The following is a 20,282-nucleotide window of genomic DNA, read 5'->3' as shown; positions in this document are numbered from 1 at the left end:
GATGAGAAGAGTTGTCATCCCCTAAATTCTACACCGTCCAAGTTACCATTTACTCAAAAATGAAGATAAGTGATAAGAAGTCTAAAAGAAAGGACAGATGGTTATTATTTTACTTTTTGTTGCTGCAGTAACAATAACAAAAACCCCCAAATCTCAGTGTCTGAGAACAACAAAGCCTCTTCCTCACATTACATTTGACAGCTGCTAGCCAGCTGCTTGGCCCTCTTCCACATGCTCCCAACTAAAGGAGAAGCACCTTTTCTGACAAAGCATGTCACTTGTGTAGCAAAGGGGAAAAGGCAATGCTTTTTAAATCATCTGCTTGCTGGGGGTGAACGTGGCATCCACTTGTGTATTCTTCTCTTGGGGAGGGAGGAGTAAAAAATTACGACAGTAATACAATTCACTATCCTTGTATAATTTTAGAATGCAGGAGGATTTTAATAGATTTCCTAAAGGCAGAAGTAATAAACGTAAAGGTTACATAGGTTTGACTACATGTATGAAAATATAAAACCCCTGTTTAGCCAAGCAAAAGATACAGTAGCAAAGCAAACAAACTAGGAACATTTGACAAGTCAGAAGAGAGTTAAGGATATGAATAGGCAAATTCATAGAAAATGAATTAGAAATGAGGTAAAAAAAAAAATAGTTTTGGAAAAATTCCAGACAGTTGAAGCGTATGCTATGTAAATTAAGGCATGTTCATTGTACACATTGTAGTACATTCAGCCACATACAGTCAACCTTTAAGAATGAATATAGATGGGGGGAGGGGAGCGCCTGGGTGGCTCAGTCACTTAAGCGCCTCTTGGTTTCATGATCATGATCTCACAGTTCATGAGATCAGCCCCCGCATCCGGCTCCATGCTTCTAGCTTGGCGATTGCTTGGGATTCTCTCTCTCTCTGCCCCTCCCCCACTCATACTCACGCTCTCTCACACGCGCACACTTTCTTTCAAATAAACTTAAAAAAAATAAATTTAAGAATAGATAGATGGCATTTTTATTGAGATAGGAAGATGTTCATAGTGGAAAAAAGCAGGTTACCAGAGAGTATGTGTAATCCCACTTTGTTTGGGTGGTGGGGGGGAGTTTGGTTTTTTTATTTTTTAATGTTTATTTTTGAGAGAGAGAGAGAGATAGAGCACCAGCAGCAGAGGGGCAGAGAGAGGGAGGGAGACATAGAATCCAAAGCAGGCTCCAAGCTCCAGGCTCCAGGCTCCAAGCTGTCAGCACAGAGCCCAATGCAGGGCTTGAACTCATGAACCATGAGATCATGACCTGAGCTGAAGTCTGACGCTTAACTGACCAAGCCACCCAGGTGACCCCTACTTTTGTTTTTATTACACATGTGAAACATGCTAATTATACAAGCACATTAGAAAATATAAGCTAAAAATTTAATCATCACTAATTGTGCCACCCAAAATGTTAACATTCTGGAGTATAATTTTTTCCCTAATATATATGTGCAAAAATAAATAATATATTTTTAATGTATAGTTCTTAATTTTTTATTTTTAAATAATTTTAGGTTACAGAAGAGTTGTGAAAGTAGTACAGAATTCTAGATACTCTTTATCCAGCTTTCTCTGATTTTAGCATATGACATAACCAGGCTTCAGTTACCAAAACTAAGAAACTAACATCTGTCATATACTGTGGGTATATGACAGCATATTATATGTTATATTAACACAGTCAATATGTTATATGGTGTAGTATACAACATAGTGTTGTATACCATAATACTATACTATTAAACAGACTGTACACTTTATTCGGATATCCTCAGTTATTCCATTTATATTCCTTTTCCAGAATCCAGTCCAGGGTACCTACCCACTGCATTTAGTCACCATGCCTACTCATGTCCTGCAAACTGTGACACTTTCTCTTTTGACTTTCATGGCCTTGTCACTTTTGAAGAGTAGTGGTCAGGTTTCTTTTAGAATATCCCTCGGGTTGGGTGGGCTTATGTGACATTTTCTTACAGACTGAGGTAATGGATTTGGAGGGATAATACCACAGAGGTGTAACGTGCCTTTCTTGTCATACTGTATTGAGGTAGCACATACCAGTATGACTTGTTAGTGGTGGTGATGTTAACTTTGATTCCTTGGTTAAAGTGGGGTCCAGGTGTCTCCTGCAGAGTTACCATTTTTCTAGTTTTACACTCTATTCCTTAGAAGCAAATCACTAAATCTAGCCCACATTCAAAGAGAGATGAAAGTCAAAAAGGAGAATATCAAAGAATTTATGGTCATAGGCAAAAAACCACCATAGTAATTGGTATATTTGAGGGGAGAGACTTGAAGGCTGTGCAGATACCTTATTTCTCTTTAAAGTTTTGCCCATTAATTTTAGTATTCACTAGTGATATTCAGATGAGGGTTTTTCTATTTCCCCTGTCCCTAATACATTTATTAACTGGAATTCTTTCATAAGGAAAATCTGTCCCTTCTTCCCTACTTACTTATATGTATAAATAAATATATTGTGGATACTTACTTTATAATTTGCACTATAACTTAATACTATTTATTTGTTATGTTCAGATTATTCCAGCTTTGACTTTTGGGAGCTCTTACAAGTTGTTTTCCTTTTATCCTTTTGACATGTCTCCTTTTTTTTAAACATGTCCTTATTGTCTGACACTACAAGATTGTCCAGATTCAGCTTCTTATTTGTGTGTTCCCTGCCTTAGCCTTGGAACTAACCATTTCTTCCTAAGTTCCTTTTATTGGAAAATGGTACATAGAAATCAAGAAGAGGGCATCACATATGCTCTTTGCTACCAGGTATCACACTTGTGGGCCCTCTCAAAAGGTGGTGTCACTAAATATGTATGTGTACTAGCCGATGTATGCACACATCTAAATTTCTGTATTTGTATATTACTAAAATAAATATGAATTCATACTAGCTTCTCTGACTCTGATCTATAGCCACAGGGTTCATTTTAGTCTTCTCCACTTTGCTTATTTATAACTTCTTTCTCTGACCAGAAACTTGGCTTCCCGTTAAGTATATTTACACACTTAAGTGTAGTATACATTTAAAATAGTTACTGAATTGCTGACTTGTACATCCATGAGAAACAGATTCACCAATTACAATACAGTATGTGCAGTTCTTTTTGTTCTTAGCCTTAAAGTACCAGTGTTTTCAAAGCTATTGAGTTGGGTCTCTTCCTTTTTTCTTTACCTTCTTCAGTGAGGTTATATCACACTTGTAGTATGGTTAGATTTGTCATCATCTTCATTCAATTCTGGGATTGCATGTAGTTTACTTTTTATCTTCTGTTGGTTTTGACAGATGTATGGTACCACGTTTCTACCCCCACAGTGCCTTACAGAACTGTTATACCATCCTAGAAAGAATCCCATGTAATACCCACATGGTAATCCTCTTCTACCCCCTTTCCCATACCCTCAAAACCACTGAACTATTTTCTATCTTTTGGATTTTGCTTTTTCCAGAATCTCATATAAATGGAATCATACAGTGTGTAGCCTTTAGGATCTGGCTTCTTTGACTTGGCAGAATGCATTCAAGATTCATTGATTATCTTGCGTGGATCAGTAGTTGGTTTTACCCCTGGTACTGCCTCGTATGATTTTACTGTGGTTTGTTTGTCCATTGACCTTGACGTTCATCATAGTTTCCAGTTTTGGAGCATTATGAATGAAGTTACTATAAATATATACAGGTGTTAATATGAACTTTCAGTTCACTTGAGTAAATATCTAGGAGTGGGCTGGCCAGCTGGAATGGTAAGTGTATATCTAACTTTACAAGAAACTGCCAGATTGTTTTCCAAAGTGGCTGTATCATTTGGCATTCCCACCAGCAGTGTTTGAGAGTTCTACTTTTGATCTCTATTCAGTGTTACAATGTATGTTTTACGTTTAGGTCTATGATCCCTATTGAGTTAACTTTTGTATAAGGTGTGAGGTGTATCAAGATTCATGTTTTGTGTGTGGACATCCATTTGTTCCAGCATCAGTTGTTAAAAAGATTATCCTTTGTTGAACTCCCGTTGTACTTTTGTCAAAAATCATGTATCTGTATTTGTGTGGGTCTGTTTCTGGCTAGCTTGTTTCATTGGTCTTTGTGTTTATGCTTTCACTGATGCCATGCTGTCTTGATTAATGTAGTTCATAGTAAGTTTTGAATTTGATCATGTGAGTCCTCCAACTTTGCTCTTTTACAGAATTGCTTGGACTGTTCTCTTTCCTTTGCATTTTCAAAGTATGTGTCTTCCATTCTATGAATACAATTACATTTTTTAGCATATAGATCCTACATACATTTTGTTACATTTATAACTAAATATTTCTGGATTTTTGGTTTTGGTTTTCTTGATGGGTATAGAAGACTAGTAGGGATTTGATTCCTAATATTGAAAATCTGTGGTTTCTCTCTCTCTCTCTCTCTCTGTCACACACACATAAACACACACACTTACTTGGTTAGTCTGGCTAGAAATTTATAAATTATTAAAAACAGACTATGAGGATTTGACCCATGGGTCACAGGTTGCTAACTATGGTCTAACCCAAGTAAAAGACAAACCAGATTAAAAAACCAAGACCTAACTATACATTATTTATAAGAATCTCCTTTCAAATATAAAGCATAGGTAGATTGGAAGGAAAGGCTAGGTAGAATAGGGTAGGCCATGCAAATAGCAATCTAAAGGAAGCTGAACATTGTCAGGGATAAAGGACATTGTATAATGATAAAATTATTATCATTATAGGCCTCTAATAATAATATCATTATTATCATAGGCCTCTAATTCTACTAGAGTAGGTGTATGTTCCTAACAATTTTAACATATAGTAGGCCAGGGCTGATGACACTAAACAGAGAATTGAACAAATCCATAATCATAGTTGAAAACTTCAGCATTCTTTTCTTCAATAATGATAGAAAATAAAGATACAACCTGAATGACATCAACCAGTTGTACCTATTTGGCATTTTTATGACACTTGTTAATCTGAAAGAATAGAAATAGAGGTGCCTGGGTGGCTCAGTCGAGTCAGCATCTGACTCGATCTTGGCTCAGGTCATGGTCTCATAGTTTGTAAGCTTGAGCTCTCTGTTGGGCTCTGCACTGATGGTGGAGAGCCTGCTTGGGATTCTGTCTCTGCCCCTCTCCTACTTGCTGTCTCTTTCTCTCCCTCGAAATAAATAAATACTTTTTTTTTTTTTTTAAAGAGTAGAAATAATATAAAGTATGTGCTTGGCCCATAAAACATCTGGGAATATCCCCAGTTGTGTGGAAATTAAGTATCAAACATTTCTAAATCTATAGGTCAAAAGGAAGTCTTAAAGGAAATGAATATTTTGAACTAAGTGCAAATTAAAAAACAACAAAAATTTGTGGGATACAGTTCAGTCAGGGCTTAGGGGGAAATTTGTATCCTTAAACACTTAACATTAGAAAAGAATCCTCTGTGTCAGGCAGGGGTTGGCAAACTGCATCTCATTGCCTGTTTTTATAAACTTTTATTGAGGGGCATCTGGGTAGCTTAGTCGGTTAAGTGTCCAACTTTAGATCTTGGCTCAGGTCATGATCTCACAGTTTGTGAGTTTGAACCGTGCATCAGGCTTTGTGCTGGCGGTGCGGAGCCTGGTTGGGATTGATATTCTCTCTCTCTCTCTCTCTCTCTCTCTCTCTCTCTCTCTCTCTCATTCTCTCTCTCAAATAAATTTACAAGGAAACTTAAAAAAAAGTTTTATTTGGAACACAGCCATGTTCATTCAATTATGTGTTACCCATGGCTGCTTCCATGCTACAACAGCAGTAGTTGTGACAGAGTCCATTTGGTCCAAAAAGCCAAAAAAATGTTTGCCAACCTAACTTCTATCTTAAGAAACTAGGGGGAAAAAGAGCAAATTAAAATCAATAAAACTGAAGAGAAAACCAATAGAGGAAAATCAGCGAAACAAAAAATTGGTTGTTAAAAAAGAAAAAGTACAATTGATAAACTTCTTTGAAGACAAAAGAAAAAAATCAGGTAGTTTGGAATTATTGAAGATGCTGAAAATGGAAAGAGTAAGTGAGACAGAATAAGAGTATCATATGGAGGCAAAGAATTAGGTCAGTGAATGGAGGAGGATGTTGAGACACATTATGTGAAAGAACTTTTTTCTAAAAATATGCCTATCACATCAATTTCAGAATCTATAAGCCATCTGTTTGCATGAATGCTTAAACTCCTAAAATCCTGTTTCTCTACTGGAAGAAACATTCAGTGGTCAATTTAATCTTCACACTGTGTCAGACCAATCCACTGGGAGAGTCCTATCACTTTCTTCTGTTTTTTAAAAAATATTTAGCTAGAAATTTTTGAGAAGCTTTAAGAAGCATTCTCCGAGCTAAGGATTTCTTTAAAATTTTTATTTAAAGCTCATTTGTATTTTGTATTCTACTCCAAAATACAGTAATGCTTATTTTAACATGAAAATGCTTGCCACCCCTCTGACCCATTAATCAAAATTGGTGCTTTAGAATGACATGCCACGTTTATTCCCTGATTTTGCAAACTCCTTAATAGGAACCTAACAGTCCTGGTTGGAGGCATCTTGATTAGTCCTGTTTTTAAAAAACAGAGGAAGAGGGGCGCCTGGGTGGCTCAGTCGGTTAAGCGGCCAACTTCGGCCCAGGTCATGATCTCGCAGTCCGTGAGTTCGAGCCCCGCATTGGGCTCTGTGCTAACAGCTCAGAGCCTGGAGCGTGTTTCAGGTTCTGTGTCTCCCTCTCTCTGACCCTCCCCCGTTCATGCTCTGTCTCTCTCTGTCTCAAAAATAAATAAACGTTAAAAAAAAAAAAAAAAGATGAAGAAACAGTTCTTGCATGGGACCTATTGGAAGCTACTCAACTAGTTAGTTTCAAAGCCAGAATCTGAACCCAAGATTTCTGATTTTCAGTTTAGGATTCTTGCTAATATGTCATACTGTATCCAAATTTGTATCCAAATTTGTTTATTTTAAACCGTGCCTAACTTGAGCCTAACTTGAGCATTGTTCTGCAAGACTGTGTGTTACTTGAAATTTATTTGGTATCTTCCCGCCGCCCCCCACAAAAAAAGTATTGTATACTCACGTTCAGTTTAGGACATGCTAGTTAGAATTGCTCTTTGGAGAGTCTCAATTGACATCAGTACATGGAAAGGATCAGAAGTCTTAGATGAAAGAAAGCAGTTAATTTTCGTAGCCCAGTGTTCTTTTTTTTTTTTTTTTTTTTTTTTTGGAATCCTAGTCTAATCTTTCACAACACTGTAGTATACTGATTTTTGTACGACAGAGTTAGGAGGTACTAACCTATAGGATCATGTTAGTTTAGCTTTTGGAAACTAGCATGTAGATAACAGCATTCCTATGAGCACTTGTGGACTGTAAATTCTCAGATGATGGAGAAGGAGAAAGCAAGGAAAACAAGAGGAGTCAGCCCTGGATAAAATGAGATTTGTAAATGTGTATATACATAATACATGCTTTCTCTTTGTTAGAATTTACCCCATACACAGAACATCCAGCCTGACCTCTGAATCAAGCCCACTGTGACCCTTTAGATCACTCTTGGCCTCGTAGCACTTCTCGACTTGTGATCTCCATCATGCATTTGAATGTTGGGCCATTTTTAACTTCTTTCCAAAAAAATTTTCACCAGTGGCACAGTGATGCAGTGGATCATATATTGTCTGTATCTGTCATGGATAATACATCATCAGGTGCAGCTTTTTTTATTCCAAAAGTCAGCTCGCTCCTTTTTTCTGAACCAGTAGGCTATGTGGGCATAAAGACATTAGAGTTCTCTAGAAACAGTCATTGCTAACACATATGTGGTAGCATTTAGGAAATGCCAGCCACCATTTCATGCACTTTTTACAGATTAACTCCTTAATCCTCATAAAACTTTTAAAGTAGGTAATATTACCTGTTTTACAGTCTGGTAACTAAAGTTAAATAATTTGCTTGTGGCCATGTAATTGGTAAGAAGTAACCACTTAAACCTAAGAACCGGACACTGAAGATAATACTGCTCCTAAGTACTGCCACTGCTGTAAATGAGTGATTAGAAATTGCTGTTTTTTTCCCATTGTTTAAAGACTTAGGACCGTTCTGCTTTCAACTCTTGGTTCATTTAGTCATAAGGACCTACCTCATGCCAGTCCTAGTGACTGAGCATGTAATATTATGGTCCTTATTCACATAGAGTTAAAAGAAGAGTTTGTTTACTAGTTTAGCCTTCATAGCTTGCTAAAAAATATTTTATTCTTAGTGTTAAATTTTTTTTAGTAATTTTTTGTGGTAAAAAATTTAAAATTTACCATCTTAACCATTTAAAAAAAAATTTTTTTTTTTTAACGTTTATTTATTTTTGAGACAGAGAGAGACAGAGCATGAACAGGGGAGGATCAGAAAGAGAGGGAGACACAGAATCTGAAACAGGCTTCAGGCTCTGAGTGGTCAGCACAGAGCCCGACGCGGGGCTCGAACTCACGGACCGCGAGATCATGACCTGAGCCAAAGTTGGCCGCTTAACTGACTGAGCCACCCAGGCGCCCATCTTAACCATTTTTAAGTATACAGTTCAGTAGTGTTAAATATGTACACAGTATTGTGCAACAGATCTCCAGAACTTTTTTGCCTTGCAAAACTGAACCTCTGTTAAAAGCAGCTTCCCTCATTTTCCCCTTCTGTGAGTCCTTGGCAGTCACCACTCTACTATCTGTTTTTATGAGTTTGACTACTTTAGATACTTGAAATAAGTGGAATCCACAGTTGTCCTTTTCGTGACTGGCTTATTTTGCTGCATTATGTCCTCAAAGTTCATCCACATTGTAGTGTGTGATGGTATGTCCTTCCTTTTAAGGCAGAATAATATTCCATTGTATGTGTACCACATTTTTTCAGTGTATCCGTCTGTTGATGAGTACTTGGGTTGCCTCTGCATGTTGACTATTATGAATAATGCTGTTATGGATGGAGGCTTGCCCATATCTCTTTAATATCCTGTCCTGTGTTCTTTGGATATATATCCAAAAGTAGGATTTTTGAATCACAAGGTAATCCTATTTTTAGTTTTTTAAGGAATCACTGTAGTGTTTCCTGTAGTGGCTGGGCAATTTTACATTCCATCAGCAGTGCACAGGGTTCAAATTTCTTCTCATCCTTGTCAACCCTCGCTATTTTCTGTTTAAGTTTTTGTTTTTTAAATAGTAGCCATCCCAGTGGATGTGAGGTGGTATCTCATTGTGGTTTTGATTTGTAAGTTGTAAAACTTCTTGATTATATCCTGGATATTAACTCCCTGTTAGATATATGTATGATTTGCAAATATCTTCTCCCAATTCATAGGTTGCCTTTTCACTCTGTTGATTGTGCCCTTTCATGAACAGAATTTTTTAAGTTTGATGTGACCCAATTTGTTTATTTTTGCTTTTGTTGTCTATGCTTTTGGTGGCATAGCCAAGAAAGCGCTGCCAAATCCAGTGTCTTGAAGCTTTTCTCCTGTGTTTTCTTCTAGAAGTTTTATAGTTTTAGGTCTTACATTTAGATCTTCAATCCATTTTCAATAAGTTTTTGTACATGGCATAATTAAGGGTCCAACTTCATTCTCTTGCATGTGGATATACAGTGTTCTCAACATCATTTGTGGAAGAGACTCATGTTAGATTGTTGTTGTCTTTTTTTAATGCCCTGAAATGATGAGTTTATGAGAATTTTCTGTTCAATTTACGATGTTTTGCACACTGATGTTTAGCTTTGGTATTTTCTTAGTTATTGATATTTATAGAATTTCAAGTTTTATAGGTATGAGGCAGATCCTGTCAATAACCAGTGATATAATTTTAAGTGATCATTCAGCCCTTTGGGTTGTTTGTGGGGTTTTCACATTCGGGGTCCTTTTTTTTAAATCAAACATCTATGGTATATTAAAATGTTACATGAGGCAATTTCCAAGTCCTTCTGTGTAGTTTTTTCAAATGCCTAATGTATATTAAAATATTTGTTGCTTTGAGCTAAATATCTAAAAGCATTCTAAGCCAAAATAAGTGATACAGAAATAAATGTTGCATAATTTTTCCTGTCCTCCTTTGCTCCTAGGGAAGCAGCACGAGAGTGTCGTAGAAAGAAGAAAGAATATGTGAAATGTTTAGAAAACAGAGTGGCAGTGCTTGAAAACCAAAATAAGACTCTCATTGAGGAGCTAAAAGCACTTAAGGACCTTTACTGCCACAAATCAGATTAATTTGGGATTTAAATTTCACCTGTCATGGTGGAAAAGGACTGGCTTGGCCTCAAGCAGAAAGACAAAATAAACATTTTATTTTCTAAACATTTCTTTTTTTCTATGCGCAAAACTGCCTGAAAGCAACTACAGAATTTCATTCATTTGTGCTTTTGCATTAAACTGTGAATGTTCCAACACCTGCCTCCACGTCTCCCCTCAAGAAATTTTCAGCACCAGGAATCATGAAGAGACTTCTGCTTTTCATCCCCCACCCTCTTCAAGAAGTAATAATTTGTTTACTTGTAAATTGACGGGGGAAATGAGGAAAAGAAAATCTTTTTTTAAATGATTTCAAGGTTTGTGCTGAGCTCCTTGATTGCCTTAGGGACAGAATTACCCCAGCCTCTTGAGCTGAAGTAATGTGTGGGCCGCATGCATAAAGTAAGTAAGGTGCAATGAAGAAGTGTTGATTGCCAAATTGACGTGTTTTCACATTTTCATTGTGAATTATGTAAAATTGCAAAGAGATATACCCTCTAAAAAAGAGTTTTAGTGTGGTGTTGAAGAAATTAAGAATGAATTCGAAGTGCTTTCTATGTACATTCTCTTCTTCAATACTGACAACTTGTCCTTGACCTTCTGTATTAACTGTAGCTCTTCCGTAGGGCAGTTGTTGCTTCTTATTTCAGTTCTGTATGTGTTCAACATTCTTGAATACATTAAAAGAAGTAACCAACTGAATGAAAAAGCATGGTATTTGAATTTTAAATTAAACTGAAGTAAATAAAAGTACAAAGCTTGTTTTAGTTAGTACTAAATTCTTAGTAAAAAGATGCTCATTAGTAAACCAGCCCCTTGAGTTACGTAACAAGGTTTTTAAATAAATGTTTTTGTCATCGCCTTCAAAAATACTTATGTCACTCATTTACTTAAAAAGATATTTCTAATTAAACTGTTCCCATTTGCACTTACACTATACCACCAACAGGAAAGCCTTCAAGATGTTAAATAAAACAAAGTGATATATTTGTTTATAAAATGTTGTGTTGTAGAAAAATACTGATTTTAAATCTTTTCCATATTAACATACTTTAACAGAGTATCCTTAGTGAATTTTTTAATGAAAGTGTAAGGATATAGTTATAAAAAGTACAGTATTAGATGTACACAAGGAGAGTTATTTTCTTCAGATGCATTTGAATGACTGCTGTACTACAATATTTGGATTGTCATTCTTACAAAACTTTTTTTTTTTTTTTTTTTTTTTTTGTTTTCTCCTAAAAAGGATAGTTGTGCTTGAGCTTTCCAATATGCTGTATAGCCTTTGTTGTTCTGCAAAGGAGCTACCTGTTTTAACCCCTGACTATACCAGTCTGTATTTATATGTATCATACATTGTTTCCAATACTACTTCTAATTATTAACTACTCATTCACTAAGCTTGATAAATCTTTACAAAAGTTACCCTTTAAAAAAATAGGACTAAGGTGGATTTTAAAAATTGGAGACTGACATAATGTTAGATATAATTTCTCATTTGAAAAGGTTATTCCTTTTAAAAGAAGAGTGTAGAAAATTAATGTTTTATATTTAGTCATGGGTTATTTTTAAAAGTTTGTTAATGTATTAACAAAATATACAGATGTGGGTGTTAATTGTTGGGTCCCGTTTGAAAAGTAAGGTTTTTAATTAATATTTGTAAAATGGTTTATTTTTGTTTGTAACAAACCATTGTCTCTTTTCAAGGATGAACAGAGTTTATGAAGGAGCATCATTCTAAGAATTGAGTGATGTAGTCTTATATTTGGACAATTCACCAGATTCTCAAGAAGGCTTTCAAACGACTGTAAAGTTTGATGTTTATCCTGCTGAGCTAATGGGGAAAGTTGTAGCATAAAAATTATTTGTATACCAGCATAGATGTGTCATTTTCCAAAACTTCAGCAGAAACCAAGCAAAGTGACAAATCTTTTCACAAACTAGAATTCTTTCTTAATGAGTCAAAATGCTTTGAATGTCATAAACTTTATAAATGAAAATTGCCTAGTATTTAGCAAGTTGTATTCTCCAAAGTAAAATGTTTCCAAAAGTTGAGGCATTCTGTTTAGTTAGAAAAGTTGGTGGTCCTCTTAGTCCCTGATGAATCAAGGCAGTCACATCCATATTAGCTGGTTGAATTTGTAAGTTTTTACAAACACCAGGTCCTTTGTACCTTGAGGATGATTGCACTGGTTTGAAGTCAGTTACTTAATGGTGAGGTAAGAAATATATTCTGTTGTTAAATCTGTTTTAGACCCATAAAGAGACTTGAAAATTTCAGTTTATACAGATAGAAATTAAGCATCTTTTGTGCAGACTTTTTTTTTTTTTTAACAAGAATTGGAAAAAAGGTGTTTGTTTTTAAGCATGCAACTTTGAGAATCTTTATTAAGGAAATGACATAATTAAAAAAAAAAATCTTGTAGCCAAGAACATATATGGCCACATTACCAGTAATAAATGTTTTTTTCTCTTCATATTGGCCAAAAGGGAATGAAAATGTCATCATAGGAATCTGTACATATGCTACTGATTTGCCTAGAAAATAGCAAGTTTGGTATCGCTTACTTTGCAAATATAGGGCCATGTGGCACTTTTATCTATAGGACAGATTAACTCTAATAAAAATGAAGTGGGAGGGGTTTATTTTTGATATATTACTCTTACGAGTTTTCAAACTTTGATAGTGTTTAGCTGAAAAGTGGTTTAGAAAGGGCTAGATCCAATGTGTCCACCTTATTAAAAAACTGATATCAGATCTAATTTTAATTTCATTCTTTTCAAACTCAAGTACCATATTGGCAACCATCATATTGTCATAGGTGCTCTGTTCGTTTAGATATTATTGGGGGGGGAAATGGCATTTGTATAATATATGTGTACATATATATAAATACATACAGTATATAATCTGAAGCTCTGAGAGCTCCTAAGTCAGGAATGCTGAGTATTATAGTATATTGAGGTCAGATGAAATTTTACATCTTTGCGTGTTCTGTTGCATCCCGTTTGGTAGTTTCTTGGACTGCATTACTCCAGCACTCATGATTGATTTTTGTCTTCTAATTTTCTTCCAAGTATTTTATTTTTACTGTTCGTTTTCTTTGGCTTGATACTTTTATGTATGTTACTAGTCACTTGAAAACTCCCCCGCCCCCAAAGTATTTGGTTTTTATGCTTTGTCTCTGGCAGCTATAACAGTGGTAAGAACATTTTGCAGATAGCTTCTAAAAGGTACCACTGATTTTTCAAAACTCATCCTGGGGGAGGAATTTGGGTGTTTTCATTTGAGCAGGGATTTTTTTCAGAAAAATGTGTTTTGATGGTAGGTCAGCAGCAGTGCTAGAATCTGAAAGCACAATACCAGTCAGGCAGGCTGTCCGATCAGAAGTCATCTGGCTGAAGTTTATCTCTGTCTCTCAGGCCTAATCCCTACTATCATTTTGACCACTTGGGGTGACATGTGGAATCATACAAAGGCTTAGGAAGAAACAACCAGTGTGTTTAAACCAGGATGCTTTTACTTACTTGAAGTGACTTCAATCTAGATTTCTTCTTTACATTTTAAAAATGTTTTTAATTTTGTGATCAGCAACAGTCAATTTATTAGCATAAATTGGTCTCTTTATTTCGAAGATCAAAAAGTCTGCTTCATTTTGCAGGATTAAATAAGGCGAATATAAAGTTATGATTTTTGAATTAAAGTGGGTTTTTAGAACAGTCATTACACACCTTTTCAGTTATTTGTAAGAGGCTTCATTTTGTTGCCTTTTTGGCTCTGAAAACTTTTGGTATGCTGTTTCCCGTTGACCTGATACAAAAGTTGTATATTTATTTGGATTATATTTACATTATATTCTTTGTAAATGTTTGGTGTAACTTGCACTTTTAAAAAATGACCCTGTTGGGTGTTAGCAACTTGAGAAAAGTTCCCTCATCAATTGATTGTCAACTGGCTTTTTATGTCTTTTTCCTCTCTTCAAATCATGTGACTTTTTTAAATGGAAAATTTCATTAAAATATTTTAGCACCTAAAGGCTAGCCTTATAAATAGCTGTGAAAGAAAAGTAACAGGAAATTAGATTTGACTAGCCCAGTTAATTAAAAGATGAGTTTGAACCCAATGGGATTCTTTTACATCATGGATAAAGATAGAAGGAAAAGCAACTGGAGTAAATTGATACTTATTTTCGATTTTAAATGAGACTCTATTCCCATTCCAACATTAGTGTTGTCTATAGGGTGCCAAGATATCCATCAATTTATCTAGAACAGTAAAATAGTTTTCAAGGCAGTTAATTACCATCATCATGGAGACCACATGGAATGATTTGACTGAGGTTTTTTTCACTTTAAATTGGCTTTGTTACCATCAAACACCTAAATCGGACTGAGGTCCAGTGAGAAGGGAAAGCGCAACGCGCTTTGGTAAGCTGCCTGGAGGTGAAGAGTTGAGGGATACATTTGCTCACTCTGTTGTACAAAGCACAACTAGAACTTTTGTTGGTTTGCCTACATCTTGAATACTTTTAATGTTGATACGTTGACTTTTTTTAAGTTGACTGCACAGTCACTGTATGTACTAGGAACTGGTTTCCTTGACTTTCTCGAATCAATGGCTAGGAGAGGCACTAATCCCTGAGGGGTTGAACATATCATGAAGCTGAGTCAGTATGGAAGAATTTCAAATAAATCAAACAGGGTGCTGAAGTTCCATCTGTCTCATATGCTTCTGATAAGTTCGTACTGATTAGTGAATGTAGCTTAAGCCTTTGTATGTGTCCTCAGGGGGGCAAACTTTAAGAGGGACCAGATAACGTTTGAGTGGAGGGATTATATTTCAGGTGTTTTAGCTTGAAATTTATTTTTTAAAAAAATAAAAATAGAAAAAAAAAAATAGAACAAAGCCTGTGAAGATGATATAAACAGGCAGAGTTGTTTTAGCACAGAGAGAAAATATTGACCTGTCTGCATTCTGGTACTGTGGGTGCAGGTCCTAGCTGGGTATATAACCTGATACATTTTTAATTATTCTCACCAGCAAGTAAAAGGAAAATGAACAATCTTTGGGAAATGTCTTTGAAAAGGGGCAAATGGTAGGAAAATCAGATTTTACCTCCTTTATACAGGCATTATGTGATACTTGCCTACAGAAGTATGGGCGTTTCCAAGCTTCCGAGGAGCATCTCAGAAATGTAAGAGTCAATCTGAGATAGTTGAAAAATTGGTAGGGAAGGAAGAAAATCCCTGCAAATAGTAATCTTATGTTAGTTGGCCAAGTGAAATGATCTATCTTTGTGTTTGGGAGGTTTTATTTTCTTACGTTTTTAAAATTGAATTGGTAAATGCTTTATAGACATATTTTTATCCAGGTGCCACTCCAATTTGTGTATGTAATAAAAATTATTTATATTAAAAGTGGGAAATAATTTGTCACCATTGTTCTGTGAGTATGGATTTATGGAGGGGTGGCAAAGAGGAGTGCTAGTTAGCAGTTTTCCATGTAGAGTCGTCCCCAACTGATTTGTCCACATGTCACTTGTCCTCCCCACCCAAAAAAGGAATTATTTCTAACCTAGATGTATCACTTGAGACTTTTTAGAAACAAAATAATCAGGGAAGTTTCTAGAGAGAAAGATGGTGTTTTTGTTTTTGTTTTAATTTTTCCTTGAGGATTGGGGTAAAGAATACCTCCCCCCAAAACTATCAGCACAAAACAGGGTATCGATTTTTAACTCTGATGTTACTATTGGAGTTGAATATTAAGTAAATATAATGAGGGAAATACATTTCTAATAAAATTCCCTACATTCTAGAAACATCCCTGTTTTAATTTTTTTACCTAAATCTTTTTGTGCTCTATCTGTGTAAAGAGAGAAAATGTACTGAGTTATAATGCATTTTATTAACACTATGTACATAGTAGCTGCTTTGTGTTCAGAATGGTAGCAATTGCTTTGTATATTAAAGTGATCCTTGTGAATTTGTGAAATATTGTCAGAAAGTGCTTTTTCTTACTGTAATCTTTGTGGTATCAACTGTCCTAATGCCCTTTTTACACACATTTATGTGCAGTCACATAAACATGCTTTTAAAAACTCTGTAAGTCTCTTTTTTGGGGATGGGATCTCTCAATTTTGGTTTCTGCCAGTAGTGTTAAGCTGTATTTTCTGGGACTTCAGTTTATTACTTTTGTTAAATGAGCAAAGTTTATGTTAGAATATATCACAAGCTTGTGTTGCACGGCAACGGAAAACTAATTTGAGAAACCAGAACACATCTTCAGTTATTTAATTTTACTGTATTCCTCATTTTTAGCACAAGATTTCTTTGTTCAGAAAGATTGAACAGTGCCTATTTGAAGATGTGGAGATGTTACCGCCCTATTGAGAAAACCAATGGAGACATATGACCAGCGTCTCCAGTGTCAGAAAATACATGTTTTAATTGGAAGAACAATGAGAATAGCTAACTTGTCAGGCCCCCTTGTAATTCTAAAGTTCTGTGATCATAGGAAATGGGAGGAGGTGTGGTTAATCTGCTCTTTGCTTAAAGCATAATAAAAGATTCTCTCCTGTTGATTTAATTTCTGAAAATAAGCAGTTGCATTTATCCTAAGGTACTTTTTTAAAAAATTGCCATGACGTATTAAGCTTGTTACACCTGCTATTGTATTGAAGGAATTGCACACATTTTATTCTTTCTCTTCTACAAAGTGTGACTACTTAAGGTGATTGTACAAGCAGACATTTTTGAGAGTGAAAGGGTGACATTAATAGGGACAACAGGTGTAAACCAGGATTGTGCTGAGCAAATCGGGACCTTCAGTCACCCTCCTTGTAACCCGTGTCCAGGTGCTTGAGCCTCCAATAAAAGGATAGAGTGCCTCTCTTTATCCATACCTTTGTGGTTACTTGCTTATTTCACCAATAGTTGAGCACTAAGAAGTACCTGTCCTCAGGAAGCTCTAGGACACAGCCGAAGAAACCATTCTAAGACGTTCACACAATTTTAGCTCTGGTTGCTACACTCTCCTATTTGTCATCTCCACTCAGATTGCAAAACAGAACCTCTCATTTCTCCTCTAAATCCGTTCATCTCTCAGCTGGCTTTTTCCATCTTGTAAATGATGCCACTATTCCACTACGCTGCTTAAGGCAAAATTCCAGAAAACCACTGCCTTAGTGTTACCTTCCACTGTGCATTTTTCATTTCTCCACATCTTTCTTTTGCATATTGACCAAACTGGGGCTTAGGATTCTGATGAGGTCCTAACAAGTGAAGAGGAAAGGTATTTCCAGGCACTGCAATGCTATTTTTTGCTATTTTTTTTTAAATTGAGGTACAATTCACATAACAACATTGACCATTTTTAAGTGAGTAATTCGGTAGCACTTAGTGCCTTCTCAACGTTGTGCTAGCTACCACCAACTGCATATCTAGGTCCAAATCGTCACTCCAAAATCAAACCTTCCATCTATTAAAGAGTTACTATTTTCCCCTCCCTCTATCCCCAGGCAACCATGAATCTGCTTTCCATTTCTATAGTTACCTATTGTTTCTTAGGTATAGGATCCTATGTGACCTTTTGTGCCTGGCTTCTTTCACTTAGCATGTTTTTGAGGTGCCTCAAAATCATTCATCAGTACTTCATTCCTTATGGCTGAATAATCCGTCATATATGCCACAGTTTCATTTATCCACTGATGGACATTGGGATATTTCCGCTATTTGGCTTTTGTGAATATGCCGCTATGAACATTCACGTGCAGGTATTGGAGTCCCTGCTTTCAGTTCTTCTGAATACATACCCAGGAGTGGAATTGCTGGGCCATATGGTAGTTCTATGTTTACTTTCTAAGGAACTGCCAAATTTCTCCTGAGCTGCTGCACCACTTTACATTCCTGCCAATGATGATTGATATGTGAGTGTCCCAATTTCTCCGTGTGCTGACCAACGTTGGTTTTAATTATGCCCCTCTTTACAGGTGTGAAGAGCTAGCTCGTTGTCAATCGTATTTGCAACTCTAACGCTTAACGATGTCGCGTATCATCATGTGTCTGTGGTTATTTGGAGAATAACCAGAATGCTCAGAATGTTCACGTCCTTTGCTCATTTTTTTAATGGTGTTTTTTGTTGTTGAGTTTTATGAGTTTCTTACATATTCTGGATACCAGAGCCTCACCAGGTAGTACGATTTGTCATTATTTTCTCCCATTCTCTTAAGTTTTCGTTTCACTTTCTCGATAGTGTCCTCATTTTTTAACTTCGTTTCCTTAAGTAGTATGTACGTTTGGAAAATAGGACAAATGGGGAAGCAGTAAAAAGCAGTTTCTTGTGTATCCTTTTAGAGACAATCTGTGCATATACATGCAAATGTAATGTCTATTCTCTCCTCTCTCCCCTTTTTACATAAATGGTACTTTTTCACTGAATGTGTCTTGACAGTTCTATTTCAGTTTATGTACATCTGCCTCAGTCTTTCTAACGGATGTGTGGTATCCCATTGTGTAGATGTATCATAGTTTAATAAGTACCCTCTTTTGTGAACATGTAGGTTGTTACTTTTGACTCTTCCAGATACACACAAGTTAGTATAAATAGAAGCTAGTTTATCTTTACGATAGATACTGAGAAGTGGGAATGTTTATTAAGTATGGTTTTCATATTTGAAGTTTGCTTCCTAAGCATTAATAATTTGCTAAATTAATAAAAAGATCACGTTGGTATTTTTTTAATGTCAAGCTTTATAGTGTATGTAATTTTTAGGAGTTAAAAGTGGCAGAGCCAGCCTCAACACAAGGTTTTGTAGCAGACAGCCCCCCCTTTCACACCTCTGTTATAGGGATTTCCCCTCTACCACAGAAACAGTTCTCAGGTAGGAAACTTAATTTTTCAGCATACCACGTCTTCTAGTGTTAAGTTTTAACACTTCCTGGCTGTAGAAAGAAAAGCATAATATGATTGAAGATTGGAAAGAAACGTCAGAGCTAACAAATCCTCAATTTTCAAAGTCACAAAAAAAGAACGGAGTTCTGCCCTGATTTCATGCAGTTCTTGTCAGGTTCTCTTTTTCCCAGAACAAGGCTCTCCCTACTCACTGCAACATGTTGCCTCGTTCTTGTTAAAGACCTTGAAAATGCTACTTTTCAGGGCATCTGGATGACTCAGGGTTAAGCCTCTGACTCTGGCTCGGGTCATGATCCCATGGTTTGTGGGTTCAAGCCCCGCGTCGGGCCAGCTACTATCAGCGTGAGCCCAATTCAGATTCTCTGCCCCTCCCGCCCTACTCCCCCATTCGCCCTCTCAGAAATAAATATTAAAAACTTAAATTAAAAAAAAAGAATGCTGCTTATGTCTAGGTAGAGGTTCTGGGGTAGCAGTACAATTATGACCATGTCTCTGACACAAAAATAAATCACAGGACTATTTCACCAACTATGATGTCAGGCCCCATGCTGGTATATTAAAAAGTGGTTTTTAAAATTACTTTAAAATTTTTATCTTGAGAGAGAGAGAGAGGGTGGGCAAGAGGGGCAGAGAGGATCTCAAGTAGGCTCCACAGAGTGGAGCCCAACATAGGGCTCAATCCCACAACCCTAGGGTCATGACCTGAGCTGAAATCAAGAGTCAGACACTCAACCAACTGAGCCACCCAGGTGCCCCTCTTCCTGATTTAAAAACTGCTATCTTGGGGCAGCTGGGTGGCTCAATCAGTTGAGTGTCAGGGACTTCGGCTCAGGTCATGATCGTGGCTTTGAGCCCCGCATCAGGCTCTGTACTTACGGCTCTGAGCCTGGAGTCTGCTTCGGATTGTGTGTCTCCCTCTCTCTGCCCCTCCCCTGCTCACACTCGGTCTCTCTCAAAAATAAATGAACATTAAAAAAAATAAGTAATCTGCACAGGGAATGACAGCGTACTTTATAGTGGTAGTTCTAAGAACCTGACGTCCTACATATATTTTAACATAGCATCTTGGCACCA

General features: G+C 36.4%; 1 protein-coding gene across 6 annotated transcripts in view; it reads left to right on the top strand.

The window, feature by feature from the left end:
• CREB1 (cAMP responsive element binding protein 1) overlaps window positions 1–16,398 on the top strand; it is a 61,484-nt gene extending 45,086 nt beyond the window's left edge. For 5 of the 6 annotated variants that reach the window (XM_058707364.1, XM_058707354.1, XM_058707343.1 and 2 more), the window contains one exon: window positions 10,132–16,398. In XM_058707364.1, coding sequence (XP_058563347.1) covers window positions 10,132–10,276 — 145 coding nt within the window. In that variant the 3' untranslated portion in view covers window positions 10,277–16,398. The remainder of the gene's footprint in view (window positions 1–10,131) is intronic. The other variant, XR_009255851.1, reaches the window with a different exon arrangement.
• Window positions 16,399–20,282: the final 3,884 nt, after the last annotated feature.

Source organism: Neofelis nebulosa, chromosome 2 (genome assembly GCF_028018385.1).
Source record: "Neofelis nebulosa isolate mNeoNeb1 chromosome 2, mNeoNeb1.pri, whole genome shotgun sequence".
Classification (NCBI taxonomy): Eukaryota; Metazoa; Chordata; class Mammalia; order Carnivora; family Felidae; genus Neofelis; species Neofelis nebulosa.
This window is presented reverse-complemented; position numbering and strand designations above follow the sequence as displayed.